This window comes from Nestor notabilis, unplaced genomic scaffold (assembly GCF_000696875.1).
Source record: "Nestor notabilis isolate BGI_N333 unplaced genomic scaffold, ASM69687v1 Scaffold28620, whole genome shotgun sequence".
NCBI classification, from domain to species: Eukaryota; Metazoa; Chordata; class Aves; order Psittaciformes; family Psittacidae; genus Nestor; species Nestor notabilis.
In genome coordinates, this window is record NW_009911119.1 from 1 (window position 1) to 19,091 (window position 19,091).

At 36.8% G+C, this 19,091-nt stretch overlaps 1 protein-coding gene across 1 annotated transcript; it reads right to left on the reverse strand.

The window, feature by feature from the left end:
* Positions 1–3,754: 3,754 nt before the first annotated feature.
* Positions 3,755–15,237, reverse strand: LOC104404701 (uncharacterized protein KIAA1109-like; the record flags this gene model as incomplete). Its single annotated transcript, XM_010013214.1, has 7 exons — positions 15,114–15,237; positions 12,731–12,847; positions 10,855–10,933; positions 10,126–10,190; positions 5,777–5,963; positions 4,548–4,629; positions 3,755–3,948 (listed from the first exon to the last, which is right to left on the reverse strand). Coding segments are annotated over exons 1-7 (821 nt in total), but the record flags the coding sequence as incomplete, so codon positions are not given.
* Positions 15,238–19,091: the final 3,854 nt, after the last annotated feature.

Below are 19,091 nucleotides of genomic sequence, written 5' to 3' on the forward strand. Positions count from 1 at the left end.
GGCGAGTTCTTAACGAGTTCTACGAATCACTATGAAAGTTTTACTTTCAAAGTTTCTTTCCATCGGGAGTTCTTTTCTCCTTGTCCTAAATTGTTCTTTCGCCTGTTAATTGTTTTCTTTCTAAAATAGCACTCTAAACCAAAGGGATAAGACATCTTCAGTAATTAGACCATTAGCTTAAAAAAAAAAAAAAAGGGAAAAAGAACCCAACCCAAAACCTGTTCTTCCTCAGCAACATTTCCTTCAATATAAAAGGACCTAAGTGACAGAATTAAGACATGAAACTCTTCTCCTAACACTTTTATATAGGTATATTGCAATCCCCTTCTTACAGTTACTGCATGTTAATTTATAATATAACATTTTATAGTAATAATAATTATAATCTGAAAGTTCTATTTTTACTGAAAGATATTTTTGCCACTTTTGTAAGTTGTCAGTTCTTCACAGAAAAAGAGAACTCCAGTGATAGAAATAAAAGGTCTAAGAGTGTGACCTGTTAGAAGAACATTGCCCATTTTACCACAGCTCTTTCCAAATGCAGGAAAGCTTGGAAAATACGGGAGACAACAGACGCAGAGCTCACATACTGGCAGAAGTTCTTGAAAAGCAACAGAGCAGGAACCTTGAAATCAATTTTACTTTGAGAGTAACAACAGCAGCGTAAGATTAAGTACTTTATATTCACTCCAACTTTCCAGTTTTCTTTTTTCTGCCTGAAATTGAATTGTTTCAGTAGAAATTTTTTTTCAATTGTAGAAAAAGATAACTTATGAACTTGAGATGCAATGAGATGCAAACAGAGCAAGATGTGAAAAAAATTGTTTAGCAGTTCAGCTATAGAAGTGCGAGGGAAAGCAATTACAGAGATCTAAATTGTAGTTCATGGGAAGAGCTCAGTTTGTTTTGCCCACACTCCGCAATAGGCACACACAGGTTTAGCAGGACTGAAAAGTGCACCATGGCACAACAGCATGAGTTACTAACTCTGGCCTCTCAATTTGAGCGTACCACCAATGGTAGGCTCAGAGGAAGCCTCTCTGCTTTGTAATGCAAGAGAGGGGAAGCTCACAACACAACCAGCTGCAAAACTTAGGAGCCTGACAGTAACTTCTTTGGCCAGCATAACCATTTATCACTGTCTGACTATACCCCCAACGAGGCATGCTGTAGAGCAAAGGCTGCATCTTGTTTCAGCAACTCAGCACTTCTCCGTGAAGGTCAGGCAGCCTCTGTGGGAGCTGGCCTGCCTATGATGGCAAACGTTTCTTAGTCCCTGCTGCTCTATCTGGTGTGTGTTTTATCCTGTGAAATAGGGAATACTATATCCATTTCACATAAGTGCATTACCCTTTCTAGTAGCACAGAGTACACAGGTCTTGAAACACTATATACAAATTTATCTAAGCCTACAGAAATACATTGGAGAAGCTACATTACTGTTTTAATAAAACTTACTCTAAAGTATGAATGCATAGGTCAGATTTAACAATTGGTTACTTCTGCCTTTCTAAGAGCATTTTACTTATACTGACTTAAAATAATTAATAATCTTGTTTTAATCTAAAACACTATCTTCAAGTAGAATTACAAAAAGTTTTTAAGCCAAGTCTTCTTAAAGATGAACAATTGGACTTAACTACTCAGCCTAACAGAAACTGTCATTTAGCTGTATGAAAGAGAGAAGTATCTACAGGAAAGCTTTAATTGCTGACAGAAAGAATGGCTGAATCCTTCTGCCAAACACACACTGCTGTGTCATCCTCATCACCTTTGCCATACTCCACTTTCTGGAAGAAAGCTATGAGGCTTTACACTAACGGAAGTGGAGGGAGAGAAAAAAAACCCACCCCACCACCAAAACACCACATGGTAGCTAAACAACTTTCTCAGTCCTTGGCCTCCCATTCTTTCAGTGTACATCTAGGTGGTAGAACCCTAGAAACCCCACCACAGGCCATTTGCAAATCAGATAATGATCATGACTGATAATGAGACTTTCATCATTAAGAAATATTTCCTAATATCCATCCTAAACTTCCCCTTTGAGCCTGCAGACTTAGTCACTGCTCTCCAAGCTTGTTCTGCTTTGATCTGTTTTTCCTAGCACAATTTTTTTTTCCCCCTTGGGTTTTGGAGGATTTATTTGCAGAAAGTGATGGAGGTGTTGACATGTCTGTGTGTAATACAATATGACAGTTTTCAAGGCGGGTTTTTGATGTTTGTATTGATTAGTCAATCTGCCACAAATTTCATCAAGTCACTTAGATGGTTTTTATATGTGCACTGCCTGCAGGACTTTCTGAAAGTTAAGACACCCATCTTAATTTTTAAGATAAAGCAGCGTAAAAGGACACACTCTAAAGATTAAAACATTCCCTGTTTCCAGTGAAGTGGGTCATTTGTTGAATCCAGCCAGTAAATTAGGGCATGTTTTCTGCACATATGCTATCCTTCAGTCATCAGGAGCTGCAGGGATGGTAACAGCATAAAAAGAAAATACTTAGCGGAAGCAGGAGGAAAAGCTGATAGTTTGAGTGTCTTAATCGTATTTTGCTTTAATCTTGTTTGTTTTCAATATTAGTTGGAGAAATTTCCTTTGTCATCATGTTGGAATAGTAAGATTCAAAGAACATCCCCAGAATGTTCTTTGAAAACATATAAAGACACATTATAGACAGCAGTATTTGCCTGATACGGAGCCAATTAAGGTACAGACAAATAACATACAGTTTATTTCCAAAAATCGTAACTCATTCTCTGAATATTGTTGCTTAGGAGGTATAAAATAGGTATAATCATTTTACATGAACTCATACATACAATTGTCCAAGGATATATTATTTTTTGTTGAGCAAATAACACCTGTGAAAGACTTCAAAATTTAGCAGTTTTACCCAAATTATCTGTTTAATATATAATGTTGTAAGTATTAAATAAGATAACGCAGAAAATTCTGGCCATTATGTTCACACTTATCAATCAGGGACGTTAATGTAGTATGCACAGAAATGCCTGGTGGTTAAACGGTAGTAAGGCAAGAATCCTAGTGTCAAATCACTTTATGTAAGCACTCTTTCTTTCGTTTGACTTAGTACCATTCAGTTTGCTGAAGTTGCATAACCCTGCTTATATGCAGAATACACAGAGGTAAAATGATCAGCAATCTGTCCTCAGAAGATAACATGACTTCTACAGCAAGAATGGCACAGCTTTTGCCTTTTTTTTTTTTTTTATTAAATATTTTCCAAACCATATGAGAATCAGCTCTACAGAAGTCAACACCTTAAACCTTCCATTTATCCTAGAAATCTAGTGCTGTCAAAGCATCTGTGCAGCTACGGTACCTGAGTGAAGGAAAATAAAAATTGAATGCAGGACGCACCAACCCTGGAAACATTCAAGGTCAGGTTGGATGGGGCTCTGAGCAACCTGCTCTAGTTGAAGATGTTCCTGCTTATTGCAGGGAGGGTGGACTAGATGACCTCTATAGTCCCTTCCAACCAAAAACATTCTGTGATTCTATGATTAATCAGAGTAGAACAAACGAAATCTACAATGAGATAGAAAACCAGTACCTTTCTCCATAAATAGTTTCAAAGATCCGACATTTAAGACCTGCAGAGTGTTAAAAATGTCAACTGTCTAAACACGCTAAGAAAAATAAATTAGCAGAAATACAACCAACAATCTTTTCTTTGTTTTTTAAAAGAAGTAATAAAATAACATGGAAACAAAAGCACCCAAAACTTACTCATCATTTTGAAGACCAACATATCTTGGACTTGGAACCAGCATGACTCTAACATTTTCCAATTTTCCTTTCACAATATGCATAAACTGATCAAGGTGGCTTGAAGGTGGTTTTGTGGTATACGTTAAAAAAGCATCATCGAAATTAATACAAAGTGTTTGTGGCTGATAATGATTCCCAAATGCCAAGCGACCCTAAATCCAAAAGAAAACCCAAATACTCGTTAAACACTGCTCTTTTAAATATATGTATTTTTTTTATCTATAATAATGCAATTTAACGAGCAATATGCAAATAAAGACCATGGACGAAAGTCCTGGCCCTAATATGTGCATAACTAAAATTACTACCTTGTACATTAAACTCTTAATATTCTATCTCCTATCATCTCAATAACTATTTTCTTGGGTGTTTGTTTTTTTTTTTGTTTGGAGGGGGGACATCAACTTTTAAGGAAAGTGGTCAAACATCCCTATTAAAACCAAAGCACAAATACCTCCCAAAAACCCACCAACACTTTACACATTGTGCAACACCCATTACCTAGCTTAATTACTGGGTGATATTCTTGAAATCATTACAAGTCTAAGACACAAACATTTCCCAAAACAGAGAACATGACCATGTTTCTATCAGGATTTATGACTGTGTCAGAGGAGTGTTGGTGGTGTCATTTAAAAACTTACTAAAAGAAGAACAAAAATTCATGAGGAATGTAAGAAAAATGAATGGCAAGTCTGATTTTTAAGCATATACCACTAAATATTTTCATTATCAGGGTCTTTTCACTTACCGTGCTCACATTGACTTTAATGACTGGAATGAGTGATCTCCATGAAGAAGAAGGGTCTTGAGATTCTGTTTTTACTTTAACACTACAGGAAAAAACAGGTGTTATTATTTTGCCTTTTCTGCAGAAGAATTTACCAACCTTTTATTCTGTGGGGTTTCAGTGCACAGATCTCAGGAAATGTTCCTTAGTACAGAGGTGCCTCCTCTAAGGGACCTGCTGGCAGACTACTGCAGACTCCTGCAGAGCCTGGAAGAACAGCAGGAAGCATACACAGCTACGCCTTGGGTGCTGCTATACTGGGCTGGCACAGGCAGAAAACAAGCATGCCACGTTTAACACAGAACAATAGTTAAATAAATCTTCCTCAGGGAACTTGGTCTGTTCTAAATATTGCTATTTAGGTGTGGGATTTTTCACTTCCCAAGACACGTCCTCTCCAACAGCAGAAGTCCTTCCTGCACCTTGATAGTAAGGGCAAAAAGATAAAAACATGGAGAGACTGGCTCAGCATCCCTCAGCTGCCCACTGTGGAATTTAGTGACAAGTACTGGCTTGGCCAGCAGCACTGGAAGGACTCAAGTCTCACCAGATCTGTTCTGCTCCTGCTAGTAAATCAGTCTGGTGTGATTCTGCCCAGAGAGAGCCTTGTCATTGAACATCTGACTCCACTACACATAAGGTGGGTAGAAGAACTCCTTACAGGCTCGCACCATGTTTTCTGGGGTACCCCAAAAAGAGGACTAAATAAGAAAAGGCTTGTACAGCTATGCATAAACACACACACCCAAAAAGAAGACTTGTGAAATCAGCTCAAGTTTCAAGCTAAAAAAACAGAAGTCCTCCCAACACAATATGGACCTTAACATTTTGTCTATTCAATGTCTTGAGCAGCTATTACTTCTACTGAGCGATACTATTCTTATTCTGCAAGCATAATCCTCTTCAACACATGCTCCCTCTCCACATTGTACTTCAAATAGATTTTTCAACCTGTCTCTGATCATTAAACAAGACATACGTGGTTTGTTAGAAGTGGGTTTTAATTATTATGGTAGGAAGTCCAAGGAAAGGAAAAAGATTTAGACTGTCAGGCTTGTCAGAGCAATTTCTCTCAGATGTACTTCAACCATTTGGCCTCCAGAGCATTATGTTAACAAAACATTACCTAATTAGTTCAGCCCTTTACAGAACAAAGCATCAACAAAATAGCAAAATGAATAATAATTTACCTTTCAAGATTAGTATGTGTTCTCTGCCTCCCATTTACTTGTGCTCTTTCATCAGCTTTCTTTGCTGGAATTATTGTGGGATCCAAGCCAAATAGTTCTTGAAGTTGTCCATAAAGCTCAGAACGGTTGTATACATGAAATTCAAAGTCATTCACCATAATATACAGTCGTGTTTCTGCCTTTGGATCTAAATAAATGGTAGAAAAAGAGTTTCTAATTCTATTCCAACATTCCCTTACAAAATTTACAGGTTTTCAAATATGTACATTTTGCAAAAACAATTACAGTGAACAGTTGCTGAAGTACCTATTAAAAAGCAGTAAAACCTCCACAACATAATTACATCATTCCAAACTTGTCAATAAGACAGTTTCATACAAAATATAAAATCTGAAAGGGATGTCACCCTTAGGTCACAATCCAAAAATAAATCCAGACAGGAGCTGCACAAAATGATACATTAGGTTTATTTACAAATAAAAATCTCTCTGATGCACAGCACAGAAGCCTCAGTGCCAACTTCTGCTTTTTAGCACACATATCAGTGCTAGACCAATTCAATCTCAAAGCCCAAACAGCTTTCTTCTTTTCTTTCTCTGTGGTACAGCAGGCCTGAACTGGAAAGAAGATTTCTCTTACACAGAAACAGAAAACATGACTATACGTAACTAACAAGAAGCATATTCATTTCGCACAATCAGTCAACATTTTCACTGATTTAAAATTTTAGCTATAGTATCAGCTTGACTCTCTGATACTTAAAAACTAGTTCAACATCTGCTAATTGCATAGAGAGCTGTTTGTGACATACTTTCACATACTTTTGCCTTAGATAGTATGACCTAATTATGTAGTTAATGTGAAGAAAAAGCTCACGAAATTTCCCCCTCATTACCCAGTTGAAAGAGTGCCTGTTACACATTCACTCGAGAGACCTGAGCTGCTTTAAAACCTGATCTGATCTTTCTAAGTCAAACAGACTTTAGGAAGCTGCAGCACCAACAGTCATTACAGCAGTCCCCAGTCTGTAACTCAGAGGGTACAAACTGAAGGCAACATATCCCACAGACACCAAAAAGTCAAAGTGAACACTGCTGCTGTTGTAGTCAGCGTCAGGAGAAGAAACACATCTGCCCAAGAGCCAAAGTTTAGAGACACCTGCTTTATTAAATGTACCCTCTTTGTTAACAAACTCATCTGTCCCCCACAGTTATGCATCTGTAGAACACTGTGCCAACATCAGCAATTCATCTTTTACCCCTCACACCTAAATTAACAGAAATTTACTATACATTTACTTTTTTTATAAGGATACAGAAGTCCCCAGAAAGCACTGGCATCACAGTTTTCTTGAACAGGAGATAGAGAAAAGTTATTGAGCCAGTTCCAGTTCCTTTCTGTTTTCATAAAAACACTATCATATCTGTTTATTGGTAATATTAACTTGCATCAATAAGATACAGGCAAAAGATGACATGGACAAAGACTGGGATACACAATTGTTCACCTGGGAGATCTCGGTATCATCAAGAGCACAAATAAATGTAAATTTTCAATTCCTGGAGGCAAGTATTAGACTTCATTAACCAAATGAAATCATATATAGTAATTAATTTCTTTAAAGGGGATTTAAAGAGACAACTATCTCTTTTTCCTAGTAACAAAAGTAAGATTTGACGTCCACACACCAATTTGGTTGCCTAAGGCACTTCTGGAAAAATATGAACAAGAAAAAGGCAAAGAAAAAGATATGAGCACATCTGGATGTCATACAGCTAAGTGATTCAAAGAAGTGCATATATAGGTCATGTAAAAGGAACTACCAGACTGATAGCACAATACTAAAGTTTTATCAACAGTTGTTAGAAGCAAGGTGACTAACATAGGCAAGGTTCTGACATTTGCTGCCTACAGAGCTTAATCAAGACGTATTATTTATTTACTACTTATTCAAATGTTTATATTGCACCTACCAAAATATATCAACATAAATATACCCACTAAATAATACCTAACAGAAATACAAAACAAGTCATTTTCGACAATAAGTAGAGGAATCGGTTCTCAAAACAGTATTTCCCCCTTCAAAAAGCACCTCACAAACTAAACTATGGGGTTTTACAGTATCAAAATTGCTAATTTGCTGTGGCACCTAAACCAAGCCATCAGGGTGTGCCCTATTCACAACATCATAATCCTCCAACTTTTGTTCCTAAACCACTTTAATTTCTCAAATATGTACAAAACCTGCTCCCAAGTCCCAGTATAGTTAAACTTAACACTCAAAGCAGGAAGACAACCCACATACTTGACATTTTCAATAAAGTTTGTTCAACATGGGTATGACATGCCTAGTACAAATGTAGCACCTAGTACAAACATAGTACCGTGACAAAAAACAGATTGCACTTGCTAGGTCAAACTAAGGAATTTTTTAAAACCCACAGCAGGAAATGCAGCTTCACTACATGTTATCACAATCATTGTCCAAACTTTTTGTGGTTCAAACCTTCTTTTCTGCAAGGAACTGTGATTAAGTGTTTATGAGAAGCATCCTTAAATTATAGTGCAACTCAAGTCTTACAGCAACATTTACTTCAAATTCTAGTGGGCAGGTAGACTATGCATTAATTTTGATAGGTTAATTTTATTCTCAGAAGACTGGTAACCAAAAAATTCTCATAGCTTTAGAACAAATTTGAAAAGAAAAAAAAAAACCCCACCAAAACAAACAACCCCAAAACAGAATGCAAAGCATTTTCACATTTCCTTTTTCTGACACAAAAGTTCCATAGTAACGCTTCCTAGCATCCATTACTGTAATCTACCTTTTGATCATAAACATGTATCAAGTACCAGAAGTTCGATAAGAAGAGTATACCACAAAGCATTTTGCAAATCACATACACCAGCGTGTAGGAAACTGTTCTCCAAATTTGGCTCGGAGATTGAGCATTTTGTTTTTCCCTAAAGGTTAAAAATCAAAAGCATCTCTGCTAAATAAAATGTAAAGTGAGCAAAGCTAGTTTTCCTAGGAAAATGAGTAATTATTTAAGACAGTTATTTTCTTCACATTACTCTGTTGTCAGACCTATACACTTCTGACCTCCTTGGTTACTTGGATGTCCACTAATTATGCAGTCTTAAATGTCAGCAGAAAAAGTTAAAGCCTTAAACTACTACCAAGCAAAAATACACCTGTAAAAGACAGAAAGAGCTGTCTTTATTGCATTAAGTTCAATTCATTTTTTCATTCTGGGAGCCACTAGAGAAATACATTCCAACTAGCAGATGAAGAAAATTCTATGAAAACCTATTAGACAATAACCTGTGGTTAGAAAAATCTAATTAACTCTAAGACTAGGTTCCACTTTTTGAATTAGTCTTCCTATGGTATAAAGAACTTTAACTGTGTCCTATTACATCACAGGCTTAGTAATGCCTTAAAAAAAAAAGTGAGCAAGTCTTCCTAATTCATACCACTATATTGAACAGTGTCTTATATTTAACCTACACAACATGTACACAGTCCCACCACTGTTGAGCTGGTACTGACAAAGCAACAGCTGTACAAGCTTGCTGACAAGTCTAAGAGGTTTCACACCATCAGAGGCCACCACCAAAGGAAGATGGGGGGGAAAAAGAAGCACCTTCCCAAGTTCAACACAGTTGTCATTTCTGGACCTCCTTGAATTTGCAGTGGAACTGCAATGCTTCGAAAGTGAAGAGAGGCAGGAACTGAGACTTATTCAACCAGATTTTGATCCTATAAATGACTAAGCACACATAACTAGGCTACTTGTGTTTTCCACAGCTACAATTAATCTCTTGTGTTGTGTTAATCATCCTTCTTCAGCCAGAGATTGGAAGAAAAATAAATGCATTTTTCACACTTCCCCACTTCTACGACCACAGATGTCATCAAGACACAATGTTAACAAATACATACAAGAACATCCTCTACCTCTGCTAAAATACCGACACAGGACAAGACAAACTTGAAGACTAAAATCAGTTCCAGATCATATGAAGTCTCTTATTTACCATAGGTATAAATTCAATACAGAATCAATTATGCTTAAATTACAGCTAAGGAAAGCTACTATTAAGGTTAATGGTTTGCCTTAAGAAGGATCCAAGTTCCTCATTGTATCCAGTACTTATTTCATTATGTTACTCTTATCTACTAACACAGATTAACTAGTTAAAAGAACCTGCACCTTCTGATGATTCAATGTACTTCAGGTACACATTAACAAATCAATTACATGCATGCGACTGTCCAAAGGAAGTATTTTTCCATCAGCTACCTGAAAACTTAAACTTTGAAACCTTTTGAAGAAACCTACCGTGCTGTTTCTGCTTAGGGTTGTACATCTTCCACCAACGAAATATGATAAACCCATCTTGAATTCTAACAACAAATAAGATAAAAGCAAAGTTAAGACAGTGATCATCCAAAATCCTACGTGCAGCTGCACAACATGCTGCCTTACACAGTGCAGACATCTGCAGTTGCAGTAGTACACAAGCAATATCAAAGCATGAAGCGTTACAGTATATAGTATTATACAGTTACTGCATTAGCTGAAACTTATATAAAACCCCATACCATTAATCTTCTCAAGGCTTTCCTAATTTAGCAGTAAGAATCAAAATTACAAACTGTTCTCTAGTGTGTGGTTCATTAAACAAATTAATCTGAATTCCAGTAAATAAATGCAAAGTACTGGGCCAAAATGAATCTTCCAGACTTAAGAGCAGAAGCATGCTGGAGTGAAAGACATTAATGATAGAACAGTTCTTCAAACTTTACAGTGTTTTCTTTTACAAATACTAAGGACAACTAGAATCTTATCCAGTACTCACCTCCAACTGATAACTCTCAAACAGCAAATGAGCTAACAAGTGTCTAAGAATGTCTAAAAACTGCCATTAAAAAAGTCGGTTTATTTTTAACATTTATAAATATATTTATTGCTCATTTGTAAGACAGTATTTCAACATGCATTATTTAGACATACACATTTACTGTATCACTTTTTAGAAGAGTGACTGACTCCCTTGGAAATCTGTACCTGATAGACATGTCTTCTGTGATGAAATAGATTTCACGAACCATGACTTTTCCAGACAGCACAGAAAACGAAAAGGAACCTAACATGAAAAGAAGTGTTTATCAGACATTAGCTTGAAGTTGTTAATGTTTTATTTTCTGAACAGGAAGAATATAGTATTCAATTATCTGAAATGGGTTTACTAGGTATCTTGAGTTTTCCCTCTGAAACCACAAGATTTTCAGAGGAGAAGGAAAGTCAGACATTTAGAACATAAAAGACAAAAAGTACAGAGCACTAAAAGGTGCTGGTTTGGCACCACCCAAGAACACAACGAACCCCCTGAAACACACTAGTCACACAGGAACCTTCAGGTGCCTTGGGAACTTGTGAAAACAGCTAAGAAAGCTATTGTGGACATGTATACTATCAACTTATTGTATGCAAGACTATAATTAGAGAAGTAAAGATTCCTGACAATATAATTTTTCATATTTTAAATGGCTATAAAATTTTCAATCCAATTATTATGATAAATTGTGTTTACCGCAGAAAGGGTTAATAAGCATGAAAAGACCAGCAGGTAATGCAATAGCCTGTATTTTTCCTATGGCTTTTCACCTCACCCACAGAAAATGAAGCAAACCATGATTAAAAAAGAAAAAAACAAAACAATACAAAAAACCACTGATCAATTGAAGCCAAACTGTAAATCATGGAATTTAATTAATGTTATGTTCTTCTTCCTGATTAAAATTATAAAGAATACCATATATTTGGCCAGCTATGTCCAGCTGTCTTTACTTAATAGCAATTTCACTGAGAAATTTAATAAAAGCCTATAGATCAACTGTAGCAGCCAATAACTATTTCAGTTATACTGCTGTTCAAAAAGTTGGATTTTAAGATTATTTGGACTACAGTTCTCAAATTCTTAAGACATAAGCAAATTATTGCAGGAGTCTCTTTGGCAGGCAAGTGTAAGTGAGATTTTTTGGGTTTAAGTTTTCACTACAATTATGATCAACAGTTGCAGAAAAAGTCTTTGTTATTTGGGCAATCAGACAAAGGAAGACATGGAAAAATAAGTGAAAGAAAATTAAAAGTATGATCCAAGTGAGGTTGTAGGATACAGCCCTCTGGGACCCAGCACCAGATATTTCTGTAATGTGGGTGAGTGCCCAAGTGATTTGTACTGACCTGTTTTATTCAAAAATGTTTTAAAATATTAAAAAAAAAAAAAAGTTAATGGTTTTGATGCAAATCCTCTAGCCAGTATAAATTCTACACAGTCACAGCATGGATTTAACATGGATCAGTTGTTCTGCGAGCTTATTTAGAAAGCAAGGACACTGTCATAACATGGAGTCAAGGCTTGAGACTCTACTGTTCCCCTCTCAGTCTACTCCAGTGGTTGCCACTCACTTCAGATGTCATACAACCAGGAAGTTGCACCTCTTAACACCAAACTATGAGCCAAATTCAGAAGTGGATCAGGCAGGTTGCATGGAGGATTGAGGTCAATCTTCTCCTTTTAGGACCTGATCATTATGATTATAGGGCTTTTAAAAAGGTGTAGTGGAAAATGTACAGATGCTAAGTACAAGACGTACACAGACTAAACAAAAAAAAAGTAAACTTGACTTAAGATTAAAAAACCTGTCAAGTGAACTTTAATATAAAATAATGAGAGACTTCAATGAAAAAGGGGGTGGTTTTCTACCTACACCAAGAACCCTCCAATAGAACACAATATTGAACTTTTTTCTTCTTAATTAGATGGTGACCATTTTCAAACTACTATAACAAAGGAATACTTTGATTTTGAGTTTTTAGCAAATGGAAGTATAATCAAAAGCAGCAGATGAACAGCGGCATTACAGCAATCATAACTTACCAATATGGATGTAGCCATGTTTATATAATCTGTTAAGAACCAATGTTAAAATGAGTCCAATGTTCCGGGAATTATAGTAAGTTAGGTAGATAATCCATCCACAAGACAATATTGTTGCTGTTGAAAGATTAAAATTAATTAAAATTGGGTTTTTAAGTATGCTGACCTAGATAAAAGCCTTACCTATTAAGACTAGAAAGCACAACAGTGTTCTTCCTAATCTCCAAAAAATTTGAAACTGATGGGATGTTTTAACAGGTGTTTTCAGATAGATGGTGTGAGAAGCGTGTGAAAAGATGGAGGGAGAAAAAGAATGAAAAATGGAAAATTGAGAAAAAAATACAGATTTTTCACAGCTCTTCCATTCCCCAATATATAAACAAAACCCCCCTGTCCTCTGGAGGACCTGCAAAAGGCACCACATATTTCATTACATCCCTTATCATCCAAGTAGTTAAATTTCATAGATGGAATCATAACATGCATTATCCCACATGGTCATTTATTTCAAAACACCCCAAAAGCAATACTACATTCCTTTTCCACACCACAAACTGTAACTTTAAATTTCTAGTCTTTCATATCTTAGCACAGGGAACAACATTAGCACATCTGAAACCGTTTCCTAAGCTGCTGTATCCTGAGAAAAATGTACCAGTACTGGGGTTAGCAAAAATCTGTCTGCAGTTCAAGCATCGAATTTGGTAGGAAAAAAGGAAATCACAATCCAATGAGAAACATGATTAAGGAAAAAAAAAAAAGAAAAAAAAAAAGGTCTGCTAATCCCAAGGTAATTTTTACTTTAGTTGATTAAGTGCTAGTGACCTATTTCTAACTACATGGGTTCTCAAAGCTTCCAGAAGGACAAACCCAAAAGGAACAACTGCCAGGGAACACACTAGCTCTAACTCACTTCACTGATAATTACTATTTTGTTTCATCCAAAGCAGAACAAAGAAGAAAGCAATTTTAAATTTTTTTAATTTGAGGTATCTCTACTCATTATACTAACTGAACTTTGTAACAGAAGTTTGTCATTTATGTATACACTTTGTACTGAAAAACACAGATTTATTGTGCCTTTTATGGGAAATCTGAAGTACAGAAAGATATGTGGGTATGATGCCTTCACCTGCAAAGAGTTCAGACTACTCAAAAACGCACAAAAAATCCAAAACCAACCTGCCCTTTTACTGGCCTTTTTGGGTTTTTTTCTCCAGTGGGATGCACCACTGCTTTGTAACAACTCCTGTGCTTTGCAAAAGATGAGAAGGTAGAACAGACAGACTTGCATGATTTTGTCTTTTCCTTACTGGAAAATGGATCCAGGGTGGCCAAAATTCAAGTAGCTCAAACATGCTTGGCATGTAAAACAAATCAAATCTGTGTGGGTGATTACCCAGGGCAGGAAGGGTTAAAGCCATACCCCAGGAAACAAACTGCTCTTGGCATTCAGTGAAGGCACACTCCAAGGACAGCATTTACCTTCCCTCGCTTCCAGATGAGTAAGCTGCTTGCTGCTGGTCCTCTACCAGTGCAGGGAGAAAGGTGGAATGACTTGCACTCAAAATATCTCATTCCAGTAATAAAACTTAATTTGTGATTAAAGTTCAACTAAACACTTCTACATACTTAAAGTCAAGAAGGTACCTTCTTAAGGTGACATATACTGAGAAAAAAAATCAGCAAACTCATGGAGTTTCCAGGCACTACGATCCTAATCCACCGCCCTTATCACTAGTCTCACCTCTGCCACTAATTGTAACCTTTTCTTTTCAATTACCAAATTCAATCTCCACTATTAATAACAGATTCCATAAACTCTATTCATCTCATTATTATATTCTTGATTTTAAAAGCCTCTTCACTGAAACTACATTTTGGAAAATACATTTGAAAGTTTTACTGTACATGATTTTTAGAACTTACTCTAGCTCTCTGCAGAGCATGTTCATTTCTAGAATTCACCACCTCTTTTACTGGGATAGATAGCTGATTCAGGAGAAGAAACTATCAACATCTTTTTTGTTCTCTTATAACAGGGTGCCATGCAGATGACAGGAAAGGAGGAATGGCTGCGTGAAACTGGGCCAGTTAATAAACACAACTTTAATGTGAGTCTTACCGCCCAAGAGTTGCAGCACAATTAGTATTGGAAACAGTTCTGCATTTTTTTCTTTCCAAATTACTGAAGTAGCATTACCATACTTCACTCAACAGCTGTATGACAAAAATCTCTTTTCAATGTTCTGATTTAAGAAATTAGATATTGGTATGCCAGCATTTAAAGAAGCACATTTAAGAGAAGCACATTTAAAAGTACACACACACACGCATGCAAAAAAACCCCACATTTAACCAAAACATAATAGCTTGACCTTACCTACTAACAGCCATACAACATTGGAGTCATGTTCTGTTAGGAAGTCTTCCAACTGCGTGATACTTGGGACAAAACTATCATTTTTTCTTTGATCCATTGCTAAACTGTTTTTGCACCTGGACCTATAGAACTGAAGAAGAACAAAACCAAAACGAAAATGAGTAACAAGTACAGTACAGTTTGGAGAATATTAAGTATGTACCACGTTAAATAATTTCTAACAGTCTGTTTCACACAAATATGAATTTACTTGGTTTATTCCTTCAGTAACATCTTTGCAATTCTCAACTACCCTTTCTTCTACTCTAGAGCTCCAGAAACACTTCCAATCATGTCTGCTGAAACAGTTTCCATGCACTTGCCTCCCTAAAAGAGACTATAGGTCAACAGAATGCTTGAGTATGCTCTCTAAATTCAGTACCCTGAATGCCCTTTCAGCATGTAAAGCAAACAAACTTATAAAACTGTTTTATCATAGCAGTAAGCCAAAAGGTAACTGAATATACAAGTAAAAATGAGTCTGTATTAAGCATTCCAACATGCAAGAAGGTAGTACAAGACAAAATGAGACTGAACCCCTGCCCAAGAAAAGGCCAAAGTGCACACTTCCAGGAGCTATGGAAAATTCCCGTAACTTCCTAGTCCACTGCATACATTATTTTTTCTGCTTTAGGACGGATTTGCATCATCTCATAAAAAGTGACTACATTGTACAGAGGGCAGAAAACCAGTCCTTCCGATCTTACATGCTTACTGAAATCACCTTGCAAGTGGGTCATATGAATTAAGTGTGATTACAAGGGAGTAGCTCAACTCAGTAACATCTGTAATTACACGACAGCACTTTACTTGCATTAGTTTCATTTGAAGTCCTCTCCCTTGGACATTATCTGTCAAGCCTTCTTACAGGAAGATAAGCATTAAATCTGCTCTTTTCTTTCTTGCTGCCCCTCATGCCCCCCCCCTCCTTTTTTTTTTAAACCCCTTCCAGCTCCTGGCCACCTCCCTTCCTGTCAGTATTCTACCCTCAAAAACAGAGTAGACTTTATTTCCTTTCTTTATGATGTCTCCAGTGCTCTCCATCAAGAGCTCTACTACATAAAACTAAGTAATGTTGGTAACACCTTGTTTTTTGAGCAGCATAACATCTTTGGAATAGTCAGTATTTAGAAGTGTAGCGATAAACCTACCAATTTACCCCTGTAATATCCATACTCTCACTATTATAACACGAAAAGAAAATATGGAAGGAGAAGTTGAAAAAAAATCCCACCTTTAATGCACTTTTTTCATCCCCCTACATTTTGATAAATACAGCACCTTGAGCTAAAAGCCTTCGTTTTGAACTAAAATACAAGTACAGTCCCAAGAACAAATCCTAACAATTTGTTCATTACCTCTTCTGCAAGAAGAAATAGGATGGGGAGGAATAAACATGAAAGTAATGAACAGAAACAACCCCAGACATCCCTTCCAGTAGTGATGATAAAGAAGCTATTAAGTAAGCTCCCCTACAGAGAAGAATAACAGGCATCACACACACACCCTTTAAAAAAGAAGCCCTTGTTTTAGAATGGATATTACAATGGCAAATTAAATCACATAATGGCACTGTGATTTGCTTTAAGATATTCACAGTACCTTAATAAAAAAAACCCAAAAAAACCACTTGTCAACTCGCATTATGAAGCACATGATGCCTCTGCAGGCAGCCTCCAAGAGCCTTTAACCCATGAATGACAGGGTAACGCAGAAAACAAAATTGACACTTTCAGCATAAAGGAAGAAAGAACTTGTTTTCTCCCTTTCTTACCAAGAGACAACATGGGTACTACTATGTGATCTACACCACTATGGAAGTGCTGCCAGTTAGTGAGGACTGCCTAGCACCTTACCAAACATCACCACTACTTAACCCCTCAAGAAAGCAACCTGTAGCTTTTTCTCTAAGAAATTATCACCCAGTGTTAAGTGATACTGAGACACAACATAAAATATCATTATGCTCTAAATAGGACTGTGACAAGACAACTCAGAGACTGCAAGTCATGGGATCCACACACTTAGTTACATCTGGACAGTGTTCATCATTTTTTGCCATCACTATCCATAACTACAAATTGGACACCCTCGGAAATTTTCTGGAATACATTAACTATTTGCATGAGAGGCTTTAGGATACACTGTCTATAATGCTCTTGTGCATTTATATGGCACGGAGGATGGAGAGGCAGGATCTGAATCACCAGTACTGTTAAGAGGAAAAGATGTAGTCTTCTCAGGACAGATATTAGCTACTTTCAATAACCAGCATTTCCTTCTGTTGACAGTCCTGCACCTATCAGCATTCACCTTCCATGCCCTGTATAATCTTGTTCCCATAGATTTAAATCATGGATAACCTCCTAGCTGCCTGCACTCATCCACCCTCTGCCACATTTTATTCATGTGGGCAAAATTACTTTTCAATCAGACAAAACATTAACTGTTGCACTCTCCAGGAACACTGACCCTTAGCTTGGGGAACCTGTAATTTACAGTCAAACTGCTACTGTATCCTTCTGAAGTAACAGTATACCTTCCAAATCTTAAGGGACTACTTTTGGAACTATAAGACCTAAATTGATGGGAAATTGAGTCTTGCCAACCCTGCTAGTACAAGAAAAACAGCATCAAAGAGGAAGAGAAATACAGAACTTGACATTTATGTCTCTGTGCTTTTTATAAATTTATAGCATTTTCCCAAGGTCTGTACTGTTTTGTGATGATGAGTCCAATTAACATGCTGGAATATATTCCACAACTATGGCAAGTGTTTTGGTTTAGTTGCCTTCCCCCTTTTTATTTTTTTTTTTAAGCACACCTTTACTGTTCCGTATGTCACTTGTGACTCACATTTACCACATACCATGTTAGTACATACAAACTACTAGCTATCTCATGGGAGGAACACAGAAGATGAAGATGATCGGTGGCACCGAAGTGACAGAATCCCAATATTGTATTTATCTTCACAGCAGTCCTTTACGGCATTATGTAGGCTTCTTTCTGCCAATGAGATATCAGAAGCAAGGCGAAATAAAGGCCAAATCCTTTATTTATGATGCCCAACTGAAATAGTTGGGGCCTGTTTTTCAGGTTGTGCATGTTTAGAGCATTTAGTGTGTTCAAAGCAGACAGCAGACTGGCTTGAAGATGTGAAAGTTTGATATTGCTGTAGATTTGCTCCTCTTGGTCAGACAGGCTTTCTTTATAGCAGAAACATACTCAACAGACTTTCGGAAAAAATAATTTAATTACTTGTGTCACACATTAATCCAGCTTTCTCAATACTAAAAAAAAATGCAAGGGATGTTACAATCCTGGTGATGCATTTCATTTACAGCCTGTTTCCAGTATTCCAAACTCGATACAAATATTCTATCCCTAAAAAGCCAAACATGCAAAAGCAGTTGCTTCAAATCTTTATTTGCATTACAATCACATCAAACAGGTAAACTAGTTTTAACCTCAGCCTGACAAATTAACACTTAACACTGAGAACAAACCTCTGCTTGAATTAACTCATTAAAAATTTACAAAGAGCATGCATACATGGAAGAGTTGACAGGGAAAAAAAGAACAACCAAAAAACAACCGGAAGCCTGGTCACCAGAGCACAGTTCCTTGGCAGTGACAGCTGCAGCCTAGGGAGCAACAACCCAGGTCTGTCCTTTATCTATAGCTGAGGATGAAGGCAACAGATATTGTATTTGGTGCCCGAGAGAATCAGGGTAATGTAGGTCTTGAGCTGCATAAGAAAAGGAAAAATAAACACACGTTTCTTCTTCTGACATCCTTTGTAACACTCTCTTCCTACGACACCTTGTAGAAACATCGGAATAAAACTGGAATCCAAAGGTGGGAAGAAACCTAGCATTTCATGTTATTGAGAACTGCTTTTATACAGAAGGAGCTGGCGAATGAAGTTGCTCAGCC